The 18,520-nt window shown below is 41.7% G+C and overlaps 1 protein-coding gene across 1 annotated transcript in view; it reads left to right on the top strand.

Moving 5' to 3' along the window:
* Positions 1–17,959, top strand: part of abcc9 (ATP-binding cassette, sub-family C (CFTR/MRP), member 9) — a 40,413-nt gene extending 22,454 nt beyond the window's left edge. The window contains exons 22-43 of the mRNA XM_076111691.1: positions 308–409; positions 556–640; positions 1,266–1,346; positions 2,804–2,941; positions 3,032–3,157; positions 3,257–3,356; positions 3,527–3,600; positions 4,040–4,231; positions 4,369–4,523; positions 5,494–5,563; positions 5,652–5,809; positions 5,914–6,006; positions 6,716–6,818; positions 6,909–7,022; positions 7,456–7,576; positions 8,673–8,803; positions 9,079–9,157; positions 11,035–11,143; positions 12,526–12,629; positions 12,730–12,863; positions 13,133–13,195; positions 14,494–17,959. Of these exons, the coding sequence (XP_075967806.1) occupies positions 308–409; positions 556–640; positions 1,266–1,346; positions 2,804–2,941; positions 3,032–3,157; positions 3,257–3,356; positions 3,527–3,600; positions 4,040–4,231; positions 4,369–4,523; positions 5,494–5,563; positions 5,652–5,809; positions 5,914–6,006; positions 6,716–6,818; positions 6,909–7,022; positions 7,456–7,576; positions 8,673–8,803; positions 9,079–9,157; positions 11,035–11,143; positions 12,526–12,629; positions 12,730–12,863; positions 13,133–13,195; positions 14,494–14,631 (2,470 nt within the window). The 3' untranslated portion in view covers positions 14,632–17,959. The remainder of the gene's footprint in view (positions 1–307; positions 410–555; positions 641–1,265; positions 1,347–2,803; positions 2,942–3,031; positions 3,158–3,256; positions 3,357–3,526; positions 3,601–4,039; positions 4,232–4,368; positions 4,524–5,493; positions 5,564–5,651; positions 5,810–5,913; positions 6,007–6,715; positions 6,819–6,908; positions 7,023–7,455; positions 7,577–8,672; positions 8,804–9,078; positions 9,158–11,034; positions 11,144–12,525; positions 12,630–12,729; positions 12,864–13,132; positions 13,196–14,493) is intronic.
* The last annotated feature ends 561 nt before the right edge of the window (positions 17,960–18,520 follow it).

Below are 18,520 nucleotides of genomic sequence, written 5' to 3'. Positions count from 1 at the left end.
CAGGTATAGTAACATTCATGTGACTGTGGAGAGACTATTATTATTCAGATCTGCACTTAATGTACTATTGTACTATCTTCATCAGACAGTAGCTTCATATCTCAGTCTAATCTAATCTATAGATTCCTTATCTGATAGACCAACAACACGTCCTTGTTATGTATTTATGTTAAACACCTTGTCACATGAATATGATGGCGTATCACTGCAGGAAATGGACCAGTACTCCTGCTCTCTACAGCTTTATGAAGACAGGACTTGTAGTACTAATTCCTCTGTTTGCCTCTGTTTCCCATGATGCACGCAGCAAGAACAGATACTCGGTGGCCTACGCTACCCAGAAGTCCTGGCTGCTCAACGCTACAGTGGAGGAAAACATCACCTTTGGAAGCCCTTTCAATAAACAGAGGTAAAGAACAACAACAACACACAATTACTGCCAAATTCAGGAGTGAGTTTGTATTATTTTAGGAAAGCTTTAAACTTCGGTGATGCTGCAGGAAGCAGGAAGACATCCAGATGTGTCCTCATCTGTCACGATGCTGTGTTTTTCAGGTACAAGGCCGTGATAGACGCCTGCTCTCTGCAGCCGGACATCGACCTGCTGCCCTTTGGAGACCAGACGGAGATTGGAGAGAGGGTACGGACACGTTTTCATTATTTACATTCAAAGCTCCTATTGAGGTTTTTGAATGAAGCTTCGAATAACGTGATCATATTAAATGAGTTAGTCTTTTTTTATTAAGTCAACCGATCCTCCCCTAGAGATAATTATGTTGCATCTCCAGCATGCACTCTCTTCATACCTCAGTCTAATCTTGTTATTCTCTTTAAATGATTTGATCAATTCTGAGCTTTCACTCTGCGAATAAAGGCATCAATGAAACAACACGAAGGCTCTGTAGTCCGAAACCAAGACGGCAAACTTTATTACTCTTTACAATCTTGACAAAAGCAGCACAGACCAGATCCACTCCTACCGTTCTCCCCTTTCACAATAAAAGCCTGAGATATATCATATTTGCCGACAAGTGTTTTGCATTTTTGTGTCGTTTATTCGCTCCGTCGCCGGTGTGTTTTTTATTGGAAATGTTTGAATCCTCACAGCCACGGCTGGAATCTAATTATAATCTTTCTCTGCAACTGTGATGAATTACAGCGGTTTAAAAACAATGTTCAACGTTATGAATGAAGGTAAGAACTATTCGGCACGGCCATAGCTTTGGTGCTGTACTAACATTTATTTTTGTGCTTCTGTGATTCAGGGCATCAACCTGAGTGGAGGTCAGAGACAGAGAATCTGTGTGGCCAGAGCTCTCTACCAGAACACCAACATCGTCTTCTTGGTGAGCAAAACCTCTTAAAAAACGTCCTCAAACACTGTTTTTCTGTTTCACATAAGAAGAACGGACTGGTGTTTGTATTGAGTGTTGAATTATCGTTATTATTCCAGAGCACATTAAATACTTTCTGTATGAACAGCGTTGTCGTGCATAGCTGAATTAGATTAACGTCCAGCAGACAGTGACACCCTTGTCTTCGTATCCTACCCCTACACTTCTTTACGACTGATTGTACGATACGACACATAGTTCGTGTCGGCCGTTGGGATGAGGAGGCGTCTGTCTCTCCGCTCTGCCGTCATGTGTTTATCTTTCCGAGCGGTTGCATCATTTCCTGTTGCCACCTCGAGCTTTAATTGGTGAGCAAGCGTACGTTCCTCACTAAAAGCACTCAGTGTTATTCTGTTATCCGCTCATCGTGTCTGGAGTGAGAACTCTAACGAGGAGGGGATGTTTTTCTTTAATTAACATTATTTCACTATCAAAAGTACAGCTGCTTGGGTTTCTCATATCTGATCTCAGGATTGAATTATGCATCATTATAAAACACATCCAATTATCACAACCGGAGCACAACGCTCTATAGCACGAAGCCACCCAGCGAGAGAGACGTTCAGGGAACGACACGGAGATTTACGTTCTCACGAGTCACGTCAACGTCTCGTGATGAACCGATGATGCTGACTGAGGCTGAGCAGAGACATGGAGATGTTTTATTCTCAATAAACAGGGTTCACCTCAAGGTTCTGGTAGTTCTTTTGTGGGTTTTCCATCAGAGTCTGTTTTGTTCCTCAACAGTTCTTAATATTTTTAAATAAAAAAACAGGTTTATTTTTCATTGCTGCTGCTCTGAAAACCATCTTAGTACTAGAAAAGTACAAAAACCTGTTCAATACATTTTGCGATATTTCCGCACAGGGACACATTAGTCTCCAAAGGTTCCTGATTTCCTCCAAAGAATCTGAAGAAGAACTTGATGCTCCTGGTGTTTCTAAGCTACATGAATTTGTTACATAGACCCACACGAGAAGACGTCATTGGAAACCGTTTGGAGAAAGTGATTGGATGAACCATCTGTCAATCGCTTCAACCAATGAGATCAAAAGAAAGCGACAAGACCCTAATAGTCGATAAACAGTAGACATGCCGAGGTGAGATCTCAGTGAGTCTTCATCATCTTCATCCCACACGGGAGTTCCTCTACTGAGGAGGAAAACCCAACGTCTCCTGATTCTGCTGCTTCAAAGTAAAAGCTTTTATAGAACAAAATGACCTTTAATGTGTAGGAGAACGTGTTCATCACTGAATTAGCAGAGCTTTGTTAGCAGCTCTTCAATAAAACAAGTCTATTAATACTGCAGGGAGGAAGAGGAAGTCCTCTTGTTTATTCTTGTTGATGGCGTTATAAATCTGCTTCATTCACACTTTAAAACTCGCCGTTCTTCTTCTCTGTCTTGTAGGACGATCCCTTCTCAGCGCTGGACATCCACCTCAGCGATCACCTGATGCAGGAAGGAATCCTCAAGTTCCTGCAGGATGATAAACGGACGGTCGTCCTGGTCACCCATAAACTGCAGTACCTCATACATGCAGACTGGGTCAGAACACCTCAAATACATGACTCTTCTATTCTATGGATCATGTGCAGTAGTTTCAACTTCTTTCTTTTCTTTGTGTGTCTTTTCCAGATTATAGCGATGAAGGACGGCTCTGTGCTGAGAGAGGGAACTCTGAAAGACATCCAGACTCATGACATCGAGCTTTATGAACACTGGAAGACCCTGATGAACAGACAAGACCACGGGCTGGAGAAGGTAATGCTTCCAACTTAAGATACAAACAACAGCAGCTCCTCCAAATCTGGAGACATCAAGCTCTCTACATTCATGTTTCTATTGTGTCTCTGTATGCAGGACATACAGCAGGACAGTCAAACCACACTGGAGAGGAAAACACTGAGGAGAGCGTTCTACTCCAGAGAGGCCAAGAACCAAATGGACGATGAGGACGAAGGTAACGGATTCACCTCTATTTATATATATATATATATATTTTAGGGTAAGACTTAATTACTTAATTAATTACTCTTATTTTAAGGTTTAGAAGGTAAAACTTGTTAAAAAGAGATTAAATGTTTGATTGAATCACATGTCATATTTAATACTTGATTCTTGTCCTATCAGAGGAAGAAGAGGAGGAAGAAGACGACGACAACATGTCAACAACCACTAACAGAAGATCAAAGATCCCATGGAGGGTAATCACTGTCAATCACCGTGTAGCCCCGCCCTAAAGCATCCCCTGCTTTATGGTCTGTTTGACTCTAAATGGACCATAATGTACTAAATGAACATCATGCTGTATTGAAGAAGACTTGAAACTAGAGATTGAGACCATAAACTCATGTTTACAATGTTTACTGAGGTAATAAATCAAGAGAGAAGTAGAGTCATTTTCTCATAGACTTCTATACACCCAGAGGAGTCGCCCCCTGGTGGACACTAGAGAGAATGCAGCTTCTGTCCACAGACATATAAACACCTGGCAAACAGCAAACACACAAAGTGAAAACAGCTACAAATAAAGATGAATCAATAATCTGCAGTATCAGTGACATCACTTCTTAATATTCGTGCAGCTACATGTTGAATCTGCCGTCCGTTCATCCGTCTGTTGTGATCTCTTCTTCTCCTCAGGTGTGCTGGTGTTACATGTCCTCCGGTGGGTTCTTCATGGTCTTCCTGATGGTGTCCTCCAAGCTTCTCAAGCACTCCGTCATTGTTGCAATCGACTACTGGTTGGCAATCTGGACCTCCAAAACCAACGAGACCATCGGCAACGGGACCATCGGCAACGAGACCTTCGGCAACGGCACAGATCCCGCCAAGGTATGTAGTCTCCGACGAGGGATTTCCTCATACAGGCTTTTTAAAGTTTAAGAAAAATGTTTGCACGTTGTATTGTTTGACTGTGTGTGTGTGTGTGTGTGTGTGTGTGTGTGTGTGTGTGTGCGTGTGACCCACAGGACGACTACCACTACCTGCTGGTGTTTACCACCCTGTGTGCGGCTGGCATCACGTTGTGCCTCATCACCTCTCTCACTGTGGAGTTTCTGGGTCTATCTGCAGCCACCAACCTGCACCACAACCTGCTCAACAAGATCATCCACGCTCCCATCAGGTGCACACACACACACACACACACACACACACACACACACACGGCCAGAACACGTCCACACACACACACTCGTGCTCTTCATCCTCTCACATGTGGTAGAATAGTGTTTTGGGGTAAAATTGTTGACACAGGGAGCTTTAAAGGGGACGAGACAAGTCCCGTCTCTAAGGAAACACTCTGCACTTGACCTGGTTTTCTGAGCTCGTCCTCTCTCTCTGTGCCGGCTGAGTGTGTTTTTTCCGACGCCGTCAGTAATTAACCACAGTGAACCAAGTACGGTCACATTTACACACGTGTGTGCAGGTCTGTGCCGCATGTGTCGGGGGAGTGAAGAAGACATAAAGTCACAACTGCAAGTCCAAAATCAAAAAGTCTTGGAGGAAGAACCTTAAAAACATCTGGAACTACTAACGTAATCAGACAGTTATTATATATTGTAATTCACAGCTAAAGTTCACTGAGGTTGCGTTGACTTGCATGATGCGTTCAAGCTCTACTCTGTAAAAAATGAGCATTGGGCGACTCTGACTCTACTTCTCTCTTGATTTATTACCTCAGTAAACATTGTAAACATGAGTTTATGGTCTCAATCTCTAGTTTCAAGTCTTCTTCAATACAGCATGATGTTCATTTAGTACATTATGGTCCATTTAGAGTCAAACAGACCTTAAAGCAGGGGATGCTTTAGGGCGGGGCTACACGGTGATTGACAGGTCTCTACCAGAGACGTATACGGCGTCTCTACGTCACTCCTCCTCAGTCCAGATACGGTCAAATGTCATCTTGTTAAATGTAGTTTTTGGTGAGAAACTTGAGTAAATCCAGGAGATATTTTCACAGCAATTTAAAATAGAAATTAGAGATAAAACTACTCAGCCTGGTAAGTTATATGACCTTTTATTATTAAATGTCAGAGCTGAGAAAAACATCTGAAATGTGATTAAGAGGTAATTTGATGCATTTCTCTCAGGTTCTTTGACATCACTCCTCTGGGGCAGATCCTCAACAGATTCTCCGCTGACACCAACATCATCGACCAGGTGAGCAGAGCCAACGTGACGATTACCGAGAAGAAGAAGAAGAAGAACATGAATTAAAATCTGACTTCCCTCTCTGTTATTCTCTCAGCACATTCCTCCAACGCTGGAGTCCCTGACGAGGTCCACGCTGCTCTGTCTGTCGGCCATCGGGGTCATTTCCTCCATCACTCCGGCTTTCCTCATCGCCTTGGTTCCCCTGGCGGTGGCCTTCTACTTCATCCAGAAGTACTTCCGGGTGGCCTCTAAGTGAGTCATTACAGTTATCATTAAGTGTGTAATACATGTCCGTGCGTACATAAATAAGTACATATACACTGAAACACTGAATACTTTCTGTCTCTCCCTCTCAGGGACCTCCAGGACCTGGATGACTCCACACAGCTTCCTCTGCTCTGCCACTTCTCTGAGACCGCTGAAGGTCTCACCACAATAAGAGCATTCAGGTACAACACACACACACACACACACACACACACACACACACACACACACACTTACACCCTGTCTTCACTGGACGTATTTCAGCTGTAGACACTTTTATAATTGATTAATAATACATGATGAGGATATATGTAAGTGATAGTAGCTGCAGTATAATGATGTTAGCAGTACTTCTCTTTGTAGCAGTACTATTAGTGTTCGTCGTTGTACTTTTACTTCTCCAGCCTGCGTTGTACTTGTGGTCTTATTGGTGGAATCAGCAGCATCAGTATCTCTTTGTATTTCTGTCTCCACTCTCGTTCCCATCGTCGCTGTAATCCAACATTAAACAGCTCTCACGCTGTTTTTCTCCTCTCCTCCCCGAGGACTTCCTCACACACAAATATACAAACACTGAGAGACACACACCCACACACACACACACACACATACACGCACACAGAAACAGTGAATCTGGTGTTTTAGACAGATTCTTGGCAATCATGGGATGGTTCCCATTATTATGATCCACTGGTCTCCCTCCAAACCAAGTCTGGTTCAGAATGCAGACGATGATGAAAACCTTCATACTTCCTGTTTGCACGTTTGTCCACTATCACATGTGGTGTGTGTACTTATACTGTTTCAGCAGCCGAACGCAAACGCCAACAGCTTTGCATGTTTTAGATAGGAGGAAGTTTTTGAGTGTGTTATGCTTTATGTGTGTTTCAGACACGAGGCTCGATTCAAACAACGTATGCTGGAGCTGACGGACACCAACAACACGGCCTACCTGTTCCTGTCCGCTGCCAACCGCTGGCTGGAGGTCCGAACGGTGAGAAACTGTTTCCTGAATAAATTCTCTCTCACGTGGCCGGATGATTATGTTTCTATAAGCGAACACGTCCTCTCCTTCTCTTTGCAGGACTACCTCGGAGCAGTGATCGTGCTGGCAGCAGCAGGAGCCTCCATCTGGTTCCCGAGCATCGGTTTGGCTTCTGGAGGCCTCGTGGGCCTCGGACTCACGTACGCCCTCACGGTGAGCCCTCTGCTCTGATGTTCTATCACACATAGCTTCAACCGTTCCTGCACCGACGTCTACCTTTCCTACGTCTCACTAGTTGTACCTCTCTAGACTGATGTCATTTGTTGTACTTTTAAAGGACATTTAAAGTCACCTTTTTTTAGCAACTGAAAATAACAAACCCGTAATTATGAGGCTTTAAATGGCTTTTAAGATACTTGATTTCAGGTCATAGTCGTGCTTACATGGTGTGTGCCACAAACTGACCCAATTTAAACCAGTTGTGTTTTGTGGTTCTGGCACATCGACGAGTGCTCGACGTTAGATTAATAAAATAGGAAATTCAATTTACATGGAAAGAAAATGAATCAATTACAGGTCGAAAAAGGACTGCTGGTTGGTTTAAAGGTATAATACTGTATATTTCGGTTTGCGTGTCCCTCTGTAGGTCACCAACTACCTGAACTGGGTTGTGAGGAACCTCGCAGACCTGGAGGTCCAGATGGCCGCCGTGAAGAAGGTCAACAGCTTCCTGGGCACCGAGTCGGAGAACTACGAGGGAACTATGGGTAACTGAGTTTTTGATTTTTTTTGGGGGGTGAACTGTCCCTTTAAATCCTGAAGTCGTCTCAGACAAATGACCCGACTTGGCAGAACTTGTGAAAATTCAGCATCTCACTGGGTTTTGACCAAATGATAAGAAGAGAACCACATCGTTTGGTTATTATTCACTTGTCAGAATTAATAACTCAGACAGTAAAACGAAGCCAAAACATTGTGAAAGACCTCATTCCTTCATGTTCTAATACGTCTGCTAAAACCCCGGTAACCTTCCACAAGCATCAGTTAAACAAACTGCAGTATAAGAGATGAAGTAAGTAGTTTAGAAGTTAAACGTGCACACACACATTTAGACATTAAATCACAAATTATACTCACACAAGATCTCAAAGTGTGTGTGTGTGTGTGTGTGTGTGTGTGTGTGTGTGTGTGTGTGTGTGTGTGTGTGTGTGTGTGTGTGTGTGTGTGTGTGTGTGTGTGTGTGTGTGTGTGTGTGTGTGTGTGTGTGTGTATAACAGTTTTATCTTTTGCTTAAGAGTCCAGAAGTTGTATTTTGGGTTTATGGGACATGCTGGGATTCTTTCCTGACAGGACTCTGATAACACGACATAGAGACTTTTTTATTGTTCAACTTCTATTTTATTTCGGCGTAGTGCCGATCAGTTTACTGATAACTAACCGAAACAAGTCAAATCCAAACAAATCAAAATCTTTCTTTCTTTAAACGAGACAGAGCGGCTATTTTGGGAAACATAACCAAAGAAATTCCTGAGTTTGAAGGATGGCTGAGAAAAAAACAACAAAGAAAAGAAGAAAGTAAAAGAGAGACTCGCACTTTATCTTCACAGATTGAAATATTTAAAAAGGTGAAGTGGATTTCCCATCTCTGTGACTTACAGTAAATAATCTCTGAGTGTCAGAGAACAGAAACGTTCTTTCTCTCTGACATCATGGAAGCTTCCAGCTAATTGATAAAAGTAAGAAAAGAAAATAGGGAGGAAGAAACCAAAAGAATCCTTTGAGCCGAACTATGAACGTAGACTAACAGTCAGTGGTCTGTGTGTCTCTCAGTGATGAACCCGGTGTGTGTTTCTGTCCCTGCAGACGCCTCTCAGGTGCCCGAGAACTGGCCCCAGGACGGCGAGATAAAGATCCAGGACCTGTGTGTGCGCTACGATCCAATGCTCAAACCGGTGCTCAAACACGTCAACATGTACATCGAGCCGGGCCAGAAGGTAATTAGCACGAAGCCGTGAACGATGGAGAGTAATGTTGTGTGTTGATATTCTTTTCAGTGCAGTCTGGAACGGACGGCTAATAAGAAAACTGGGAGAAAAGTGGACTTTTTCTTTGAAGTCGCACTCGAGTGTCTCCGTTAAGCTGTGAAGTGACACTCGGGTGTCCACACTCGGCGTGTAGCTGCCGCTCTGTTGGCACACAGGTGTCCGATGTCTCACGGCGGTGTCACAGTGAAGCTTATTGCCTGTCTCACCTGCTCCTCCCGTCGTAGGTGGGGATCTGCGGTCGCACTGGCAGCGGGAAGTCCTCTCTGTCGCTGGCCTTTTTCAACATGGTGGACATGTTTGAAGGTGGGTCTGAGAGAGAGAGAGAGAGAGAGAGTTTTCTTTTCCCACTTCTTTCATCTGCTTCGCTCTTTCTTTGTCGAGTATGCTTATGTCTCATTAAAGGGAGTGATTCTTAAGATAATGTTTGGGAGCTTTGCCGAGAAAGATTTCCCTCCGGGTTTGTTTTTCTTGAGGAGTTCTTGACCTTCAGTTCTACTTTACCCCAAAAAAACCAACTCGTTTTGTCTTTGAATTGTCTTGTTCCTTCTCGAGCACTTCCTGTGATCCACTTATGAGATAAAGAAGACACTTCAGGGCACTTATATGTTCTTAAACAGTTACAGAGATGATCACGTGATCCTGTATGCATCCCTTGCCGTTTTTACTACTAGCGATACATTTAGCGTCTTTTTCAGACCGTCACAATAAAAGTAAGAAATATATTCAAATATACGATACTGTGATTTATTCCCAAACCTGCAACCGACTCAACCGCTAAGCTTTATGCAAATGAATGTGTGCTGGCGTCACAACGAAGAGTTTTGTTGAAAGATATTAGAATAAATCAGCCTCATTTGAACAGGATCAGGAGGCAAAGAGGTTTGGAACCACCAGAGCAGATCTTCCTAAACGTAGACAATGAAACATGACATTTACACAAACATGTGACGCTGTCTGAACCCAAACACAGCAGGCTGAGGTGATCTAACAGCAGGAATCTCAATGGGTTTTGGTCAAACTAAATCACTACTGGAGGTAAATTAGTCAAATAGATTCACTTTAAAAGATGTTCTGCATCATCTCTAAACGTTATAGTAAAGTATTGCACGTTTATGCTGGAAAATAATGTTTATTTAAACGTCCCTCCTTTCTTTTCAGCTCATTCTAAACACTGGTGCAGGTCTCGTTTTGTTCTCTGTGTGCGTTGAATACCTGACGAGAGGACCTGAAGTAGACTCTTCTATCAGAGGATTAAAATAAGGACATAACAAATGACGTGGCCCGTTTTCGTGCATTCGCCTCCAGACTCCGGCTCTTGTTTCTTCAAGACGGCCGTCACGAAGTCCTAAAACTGTCTTTCTTTATTTATTGAATTTAGAAAAGCGAATCGTGATCGCATCGTTCTGTTTTCGCTCTGGGTGAAGATGACTTCGCCCGGACGGATTATTCGGACACAAATGAGATTACAGTCTTTTTCCATACACACACACACACACACACACACACACACACACACACACACACACACACAGCTGGGCAGACATTTCATTCAGCAGTAAATTAGGACGTTTGTGTGTCGGCAGCATTTCCTTATAAAGCAGTGAAATAAAAGCAGAGCGGCGTTCCTGGTGATCGCTCTCCCGACTGAACTGAACATTCTGGATTTCATTGTCCTCAAAAATACAACATTGTATCCGACAGAACATAAATATTTATCTAAGTGGTGATGAGAGTTTGTCAGTCGTACAGTCGCACATATTTTATCTGTGGAGGCAGTTAATCGTAAATGTAAAGGCCAAAGCAGTGTTATTGAAGTATTTAGCCTGGTGATGTATTAGCTCTGCACGGGACATCTGTGTTGGCTGCTCCCATTAATAGCTCCACTCCTCCGGGATAAAGCATTTTAGTTTTATGATTGTTTATTGTTTAGAGTACAGACGGTCGTAGCTCAAAGAGAAATGAGCGTCGTAGGTTTCAGATGCAGTAGTGCTGAAACGATTACTCCACATTCCAACCAAAAAACGCTACAAATGTGCTAAACAAGCTAAATAATCTTAGCGTCACTTGGGTGTTGACGACTACTGTTACGTCTGGATGCACCTTTATGGGCTGTAGATATGGAATAATACTTAACATTCTGTTGGTGCTTTTGATGTGAGCGTACGTTTGCCTGTTTGCAGGGAAGATCGTCATCGATGGGATCGACATCTGTAAGCTTCCTCTGCAGACCCTCAGGTCCAGACTCTCCATCATCCTCCAGGACCCTGTGTTGTTTAGCGGATCCATAAGGTGCACGAAACTTCTCTGTTTCCGTTTTAATGACCCCAACATTTGTGAAGTATCACCGTGTGAAAGCTCTTACTGTCTCGGGGCTTCGGGGCTCTGCAGACTAACAGTGACTCCAGTTCGTTTGTGCTGCTGGAGACGCTCTTTGTTAAATAAATCTCTGTAGTTTTATCAAAGAAACCCAAACTGCAGCAACAAGTGAACAACCGACGAACAGGAAAACGAACTGTTCCGTCCTGAGAGACATCTTGTCACATGACGACACAACGTCCCAGCTGTGGGGTTAGCAGTTGAAACCACAGTGGGAACTCTGGCTCGGACCTAATCTGACTTTTGTCACAGACGTCACGGACGGAGGAGGTCGTCCTCCGTCTCCTTCTTCTTCTTCTCCTGACATACACACTCACAACCTCCGTGTGTTTATGTTACCAGACGATACAGTGACTCTCTGTTTGTTATAAAAGACAAAGAGCATGTGCTATTTGTTTGGACAGATATGTCGCTCCACATAATTGTGTGAGTGAGTGAGTGAGTGTGTGTGTGTGTGTGTGTGTGTGTGTGTGTGTGTGTGTGTGTGTGTGTGTGTCTTGGCGTTTCCACCGGCTCTTGTTTACGTGAACGTAAGCTCGGGGTGAATGGTCGACAGTAACTGTTTCACACTGTTATCTTAGATGTTTATTTTATGTTCTGACTCTGCTGCACAGAATCAAGAGAAGTTTAATGTTGACAATAAACAAATTGAATTAAGCTGTTAAATTAACAACAGTAACCTTAATTACCTCTTTGTATGACACGGACACATAATAATAGAACCACGCAGTCCATTCTTTACTCTAATATTTCATCTGTTTTTGCTCAATTTTCTCTATTTCTCCCAATTTAGAATGTAAAGTTGGTAAATTGCATAATTTAATGTCTTATCTGAGGAGACATGCAGGTAAATAAACACTTTTAACTGAAGTTAGCTTAAAGTTCACTGACCTCCAATTCTCTCCGTCGGCTATTCAGCCTCTGATCTCACCAAACTCTGTGCTTTTTTTATCCCTTTTTTGGTTATTTTAGCGTTAAATTCACTGCGAATAAACAGCTCCTGGCTGTCAAAGACTAAATCAATCCGTGCAAGTTGGTGGAAAAAATCCTCCGGTTTGTTCAGTCTTTATAAGTCTCTTCAGGTTTGTCCCGTGCTCACCGGGTGGTGCATTAAATCAATAATGAATACATTTAAATGCAAGCACTGTTACTCTACTTCTCTCAATGCACAATAACTCTAACCCTGACTAAACATAACTTACACTAAATACATCATTAACTTATGCTTCAGCTCGGCACCTTCTCTCATCACAAACACACCAACTCCAGTTTAAATCGTGTCCGCCTCGTTGCAGGTTTAATCTCGACCCAGAGAGGACGTGCACCGACGATCGGCTCTGGGAGGCGCTGGAGATCGCTCAGTTGAAGAACATGGTGAAGGCGCTGCCTGGAGGACTCGGTACTCAAACACAACATAGAGTTGGATTTAATGCACCAAAATACATTTATTTGCTTAATACTTTTACGGTTTAACTGAATGCGTGTCTGTCTGAGTCCAGATGCTGTCGTGAACGAAGGTGGAGAGAACTTCAGCGTCGGTCAGAGGCAGCTCTTCTGTCTGGCTCGAGCTTTTGTCAGAAAGAGCAGCATCCTCATCATGGACGAGGCCACGGCGTCCATAGACATGGCCACGGTGTGTGTTTACGTGTTTACGTGTGACAGATGATGTGTGTTTCTCTCAGACCGTAGATCACCTACAGATGCTTAAGAGATCTTGTTGGGGTTTGTGTAGTCTCATCATTGTCATTCATTTTTACTAATTTCTCATTTGGTTGAATGTAACAAGTTCATTACATAAAATATATAATACTAACCAACAATACAATAGTCCACGTACGACAGCAGAATGCTTTTTACATACGAATGCGTAATAACGCTTAATATCTCTTTTCTTCCTTGCAGGAGAATATCTTACAAAAAGTCGTGATGACTGCGTTTGCAGACAGAACAGTCGTCACGATCGCAGTAAGTGCGTCTACGAGGTTTATTTGAAGCAGAATACTGACGAGCTCCGGATGCAGACATGTGGCTTCATGTGCATCCTTTGCATTATATTTTTCCTTTCCTGCACCTTTTTCCCCTTTTTCACACTGACTGTTCTTCCACACAGAATGTAATATCGTTAATATTACAGATGCATTTAGGGTCCTAAATGTGAAGTCAATCCTCTTTTGCCTTTTCTTTCACTTATCTGCTTTCCTTTTTCTGACTTTCTGTCTCTCTGTTATACCGTCTTGTCCTCTTTCTTCCACCCTTTCTACATTTCTCTCTCCCATCCCCCCCCCCCCCCCCATGTTTCCATCCTTCCCCCTGTCCTCCTCTTTGACCCTCCGTCCTGCCGCCAGCACCGCGTGGCCTCTATCTTGGACGCCGGGCAGGTGTTGGTCTTCTCCTCGGGGATCTTGGTGGAAAAGGACTCGGGTTCCAACCTGCTAGCACAGGAGGACAGCCTCTTCAGTGTGCTAGTGAGGACTCACAAGTAGACCCGGATCAGCACAGACCACTTTGGCTCTGCCCGGTATTTCCTCTTCCTTCCATTTTTTCCGCCTGTTTCTCTGTTTTCCCTTCTTCTCCTGGCTGAGTCAGAGAGTCTGGGTCTGCTGAAGCCTTACTGCCTTACAGTTGACCGGTTTAGATTTTTGATATTGTGTATATTTGGACTGCAACTGCTGCACAAAATAAGACTTAAATGTAGTTTAAAAAATAAAAAAAGAGTTTTTATTTTTATTTTTTAAACTACATTTAAGTCTTTTTTCGTCCATAATATTGCATGTTGATATCGTCACAGTTGGTGTTTATTGCCGCCTCGTCATCGTCTCATCTTAGCCATGGAAATAAAAAGGGGTGTTACCAAGCAAACTTAGTTATAGTTTTCGTTAACAAACTTCTCACTGGTCCCAGCAGCTTAGCCTTAAAATAACAAGTCTCTGAAACAGAAAGGGTAACGTCATCTGCAAAGAGACGGAGGTCCCATCCTAATATCTTAGATCTGGACTGTGTCTGGAACTTTAATTACTTTATTTCAGTATTTATTTTATTGCAGCAAGTTTAGGAGGAAGTGTCAGTCGCACGAGCTATATGACACACCTTTATAATAACTACAGGGCTGTCAGGGAAGTCATTACATTATTTTGAAACTGTAAAAAAGACAAATGAATACTGAAAACAAGGCGTTAAGAGCTGATGGCTCAATCGTATGGCCATATATATATATATTTTTTAATTAACATTACCTGACAGTCACTGTTGCTTTGTGTTCCCAGCACCGCGTCCACACCATCCTAACAGCCGACCTGGTCATCGTGATGAAGCGAGGGAACATTTTGGAGTACGACAAACCGGAGACTCTTCTGGAGCAGGAGGACGGGATGTTCGCTTCATTCGTCAGGGCGGACATGTAGACACACGAGTCCTTCAGCGACGCCCGACCACTAGAGGACCGATCAGTTGGTTGATCTGCTTCTTTCTCTCTTTTTCCACGTAGAGTTGTTTTCTTAACGAGGCGGACGGACCTCTGAGACGCTACAACACTCCAGTGAAGCCAATCATGTGTGTCTTGAATTCACTGGATAAACAGATCCAGAAACATTATCAATCACCGCTTGATATATTTAAACAGTTGTACTTGAATCATTCAGTCACTCAGCCAATTAAATACTGCCTTTTTGTTGTTTTTAGAAATTACATGTAGAAACACCAAATATCATTTAAATGATACACCAGTTCATAAATCAGTTTATCCAGATTTTATATTGGAAATTAGTAAATTCACATATCAAGAGAGTCAATGGAGGAATTCTTTGATCACTGACTTTTAAGCAACCAGTATTAAGAGTTAGTTAAAAATATAGATTTCTGTGTCTCTAAATAGCTAATTGATCATGCTAATGAATAGATCAGACACGCCCATTTTAATGGGATTTGTCGACAATAAGAAAAATATAGAATTTCTCCAGACTTCTGCTTTAAGTTCAAGGACTCCCACCGATAAGAAGTGTATTCAAAATACAATGTAGTTTTTATTTCAGGTGTTTTTTAAGGCAGTATTTAAAATGAGTGCGGCGGCACTCACTGTATCTGTGGTCATTTAGACCGACAGAGTTTTTAATTGGATAGTTTTAGATTGAGCTGAACTTTTAGGTCCTTTAAGGATCATTATGAACCGAAAACACTTCAAAAGTCTTTAATTATCTTGTTATACATATTTGTTACATTTATTTTAAACGTATGCACAACACGTATCAGTTTTTGTTAATCTTTAGCACTTGTATTATGCAATGATAAGAATGGGAGAAACTTGTATTTAAAGTCATTTTTTAAACAACTGAATGTTGGTTCTGTGCTCTGCATACATGAATGCACCGTGCAGTCGCTCACTGTAAAGGATTTTGATAATATGATCTTATATTTTAGACCCTGGTGTATTTACTACATTTTTAGAAGGAAGCTGACAGAACTGACACTCAATATTTGTACCCGATGCTGCGTTCACGTCAGACGTTTGAGAAGATCAGGACGATGTCTCCGAACTGCAACTTTTGGATCGTTAAAAGATGTCTCCTGAACAAGTGCGACAAAGGAAGTCAACATCCGAGGATTTACTGCTGTTTTCGATGCCTGTTTTGAAAGAATTCTGCAACTTGTGATGCCAAAAAGGAGACATTAAAACCTTAAAATCTCCTCGTCCTACTTGGATTCACCACCAGGAGGTCGACCTGTGTGTCTTCTCCCGGTGCTTGGGAAACATTTCCTTGGGACAAGATTAGGAGACGTCTCTGATGCAACAGCAAAGAGGAGGCATCCAATTTTACAACCAACCAACTACCAAATATTCCAGAATCACATCCAAATCTGCTTTTTTCACACAGAAAACAAGCAACTCTGTTGAATACAACAGCGTATTAGGGGCCATTGTAGGTACAGAATTAAAAATACAAAACATTACGGAGCCAGGGGAGGGGGGCAATATTTGTGACTTTAATATCAGAGAATTTCAGACTTTTATAATTTTTATAATCTCAGAGAATATCTTAGTTTTCTCTCTAAATATAACTCCTCTTCTGGCTCCGTAAGTTATTTATTTTGACCTTCAACACGTTGTCCCAGTTTACTTTATTGCATTTAGAAAAAAGTCCAACCTGAACTGCCTCTTCATCGGGTACAGAGTTATTGTTTTTCAAGTTGAATGGATAAACTTGTTGAAGATTTGTGCATTTTTCGATTTGGCAAGCAAAGACAGCGAGAACACACGGTGTCCATTCAACCACACTTGTAGTTTTATTTTTGTGATTTAGAATTTATCGCATTTGAAGAAGATAATTGTATTTAGTAAATTAAAGCAATGTAAGAAATGACCGAACAGTTAGAGTAGAAAATGCTTCAGTTAAATGTGAAAGCAGTTACATTTAGCAGAAGGTGGATGTTTTATTTGCGGTGTACGTTCACCTGTGCTCTGTTCTATCGGCTGTATTTCTGTGACACTAGTACGAACACTGAAGGGTGTCGCGGCTCAGACTGAAGTCGTGAACCCGCTGTCTGTCTGCGCTCGTGCTTTGCTGAACTTCTTATCCTCGGGGACAATAGACGGCCAGCGTGAGCTCCCGTTAACTCCAGAGATGTTTAATGGTTATTGTGGGCTGAGGAAGAGTTGATTTAAACAGTTCTTTAGAGCTCAAACATAAAACTTAAAGCTGCATTATAATCGATATATATATTCTACTGAAAGTGAACCTAATGGCTGCATGTAAAATTATCTCCAACTCCGCAGTTTTTTAGTGAATTTGGTGTTTTGTTTTCCAGCCCACATATTGTTAATATTATTACCCGACAGACGAGAGTTACAACTATAGGTAGCTGACAAAGCGGCGCATTTAGCAGCTACAACATTTAGGACAAAGACAGATCTACAAGAAGAACACAACTCGGTTTAAACAAAGCTTAAACAAAACAACGTCAGATGTTGTGTTTTCAGTTTGTTCTGCTGCCCCCAAGTGGCCCAAAAAATATCACAGAATGGTATTCCAGTGAGGGTCGGGGCATCCAAACCTTTCCTTTAAGTTTTGGGATTTTCATCACAAACGAAATATATTCTGATTCCCTCTCTGGCGGAGAGTTTTATGACACCGCTCTCATATCTGGAGCTACAGCGGCTCGTTAGCTTAGCTTAGCACAAAGACTAGATCCAGGTAGAAACAGCTAGCCTGCTAAAGCTCACCGATTAACAGACAATATCCTGTTTGTTTAATTTGTACTAAAGTGTGAAAATGATAGCAATAAACGATAGCAGCCAGTGTGCTGCATTAAACAAACTGCAAATTAAAATAACAAGTTATTAACATTTTGTTTATTAACACGTTTTTACTAGAATCACTCGTCGCGTCTCTGTGGGCGCTATTGTCCCTTCTGTATTATTCTAGTGGATTATACTCACTAAGCTTTTTACATGAGATTTTAAAATGACTTCGTACTGTACGGACTAAATGCCAAATAGAAATTGTTTTGCAAGAATTTCAGTGTTTTTTTATTTAGTTTTTTTTAAAGATATGATTCATCTCAAGAAGGTGTTTTTTATGTTTTTTTTCCTCCACTACACAAACTCGTTCTTTTACATATTTCATTTTTTTGTCCTCTTCAGTTACTCCAGCTCCTCCTCTCTTAATGACCGAGTGTTTTTCTTGGTTATTTGACCCGGCAACAAGTACTTTTCATAAATCTCTCGTTTTTACTGCACGCGTGTGTCTGTACTTGAACCTGCTAATAATTTATCTTTGAAACAATGTTGGAGGATGGAATGTTATTTACTTTTATACCGTGTTTGAACTCAGAAAACACAGATTTATCTAGTTTAATGAAAGGCTTTTTAACATCTTATATCCCATCTTTTACTTAATGTTTCATATTTTAAATACAGCACAAATGTGGGATAATTAAGGGTTAACAGTGACTGTGCACGTAACACAGTGAACATTACACACACACACACACACACACACACACACACACACACACACACACACACACACATACACACATATCAGACTGCTCTCATGAATGCACATTTAAATGCAACATAAATACCAGATTTTTACAAGTAAAGGTTGATTTATTTTGTATTCTTAATGTTTGTAAGTGTACATTCTGTATATCCAAGACTTTTTAAACATATATCACAAATTATTATTATTATGTGTGCCTCATTTTTTTTTACTCTTGAAATGACAATAAAAATGGTTTTGAGTGAAATGAGCCTTTTCTTTTTTATTTCTCAATAAACCTGCAGCACTTGACTCT

Source organism: Anarhichas minor, unplaced genomic scaffold (assembly GCF_050575085.1).
Source record: "Anarhichas minor isolate MPS153535 unplaced genomic scaffold, ASM5057508v1 ptg000045l, whole genome shotgun sequence".
NCBI lineage: Eukaryota > Metazoa > Chordata > Actinopteri > Perciformes > Anarhichadidae > Anarhichas > Anarhichas minor.
This window is presented reverse-complemented; position numbering and strand designations above follow the sequence as displayed.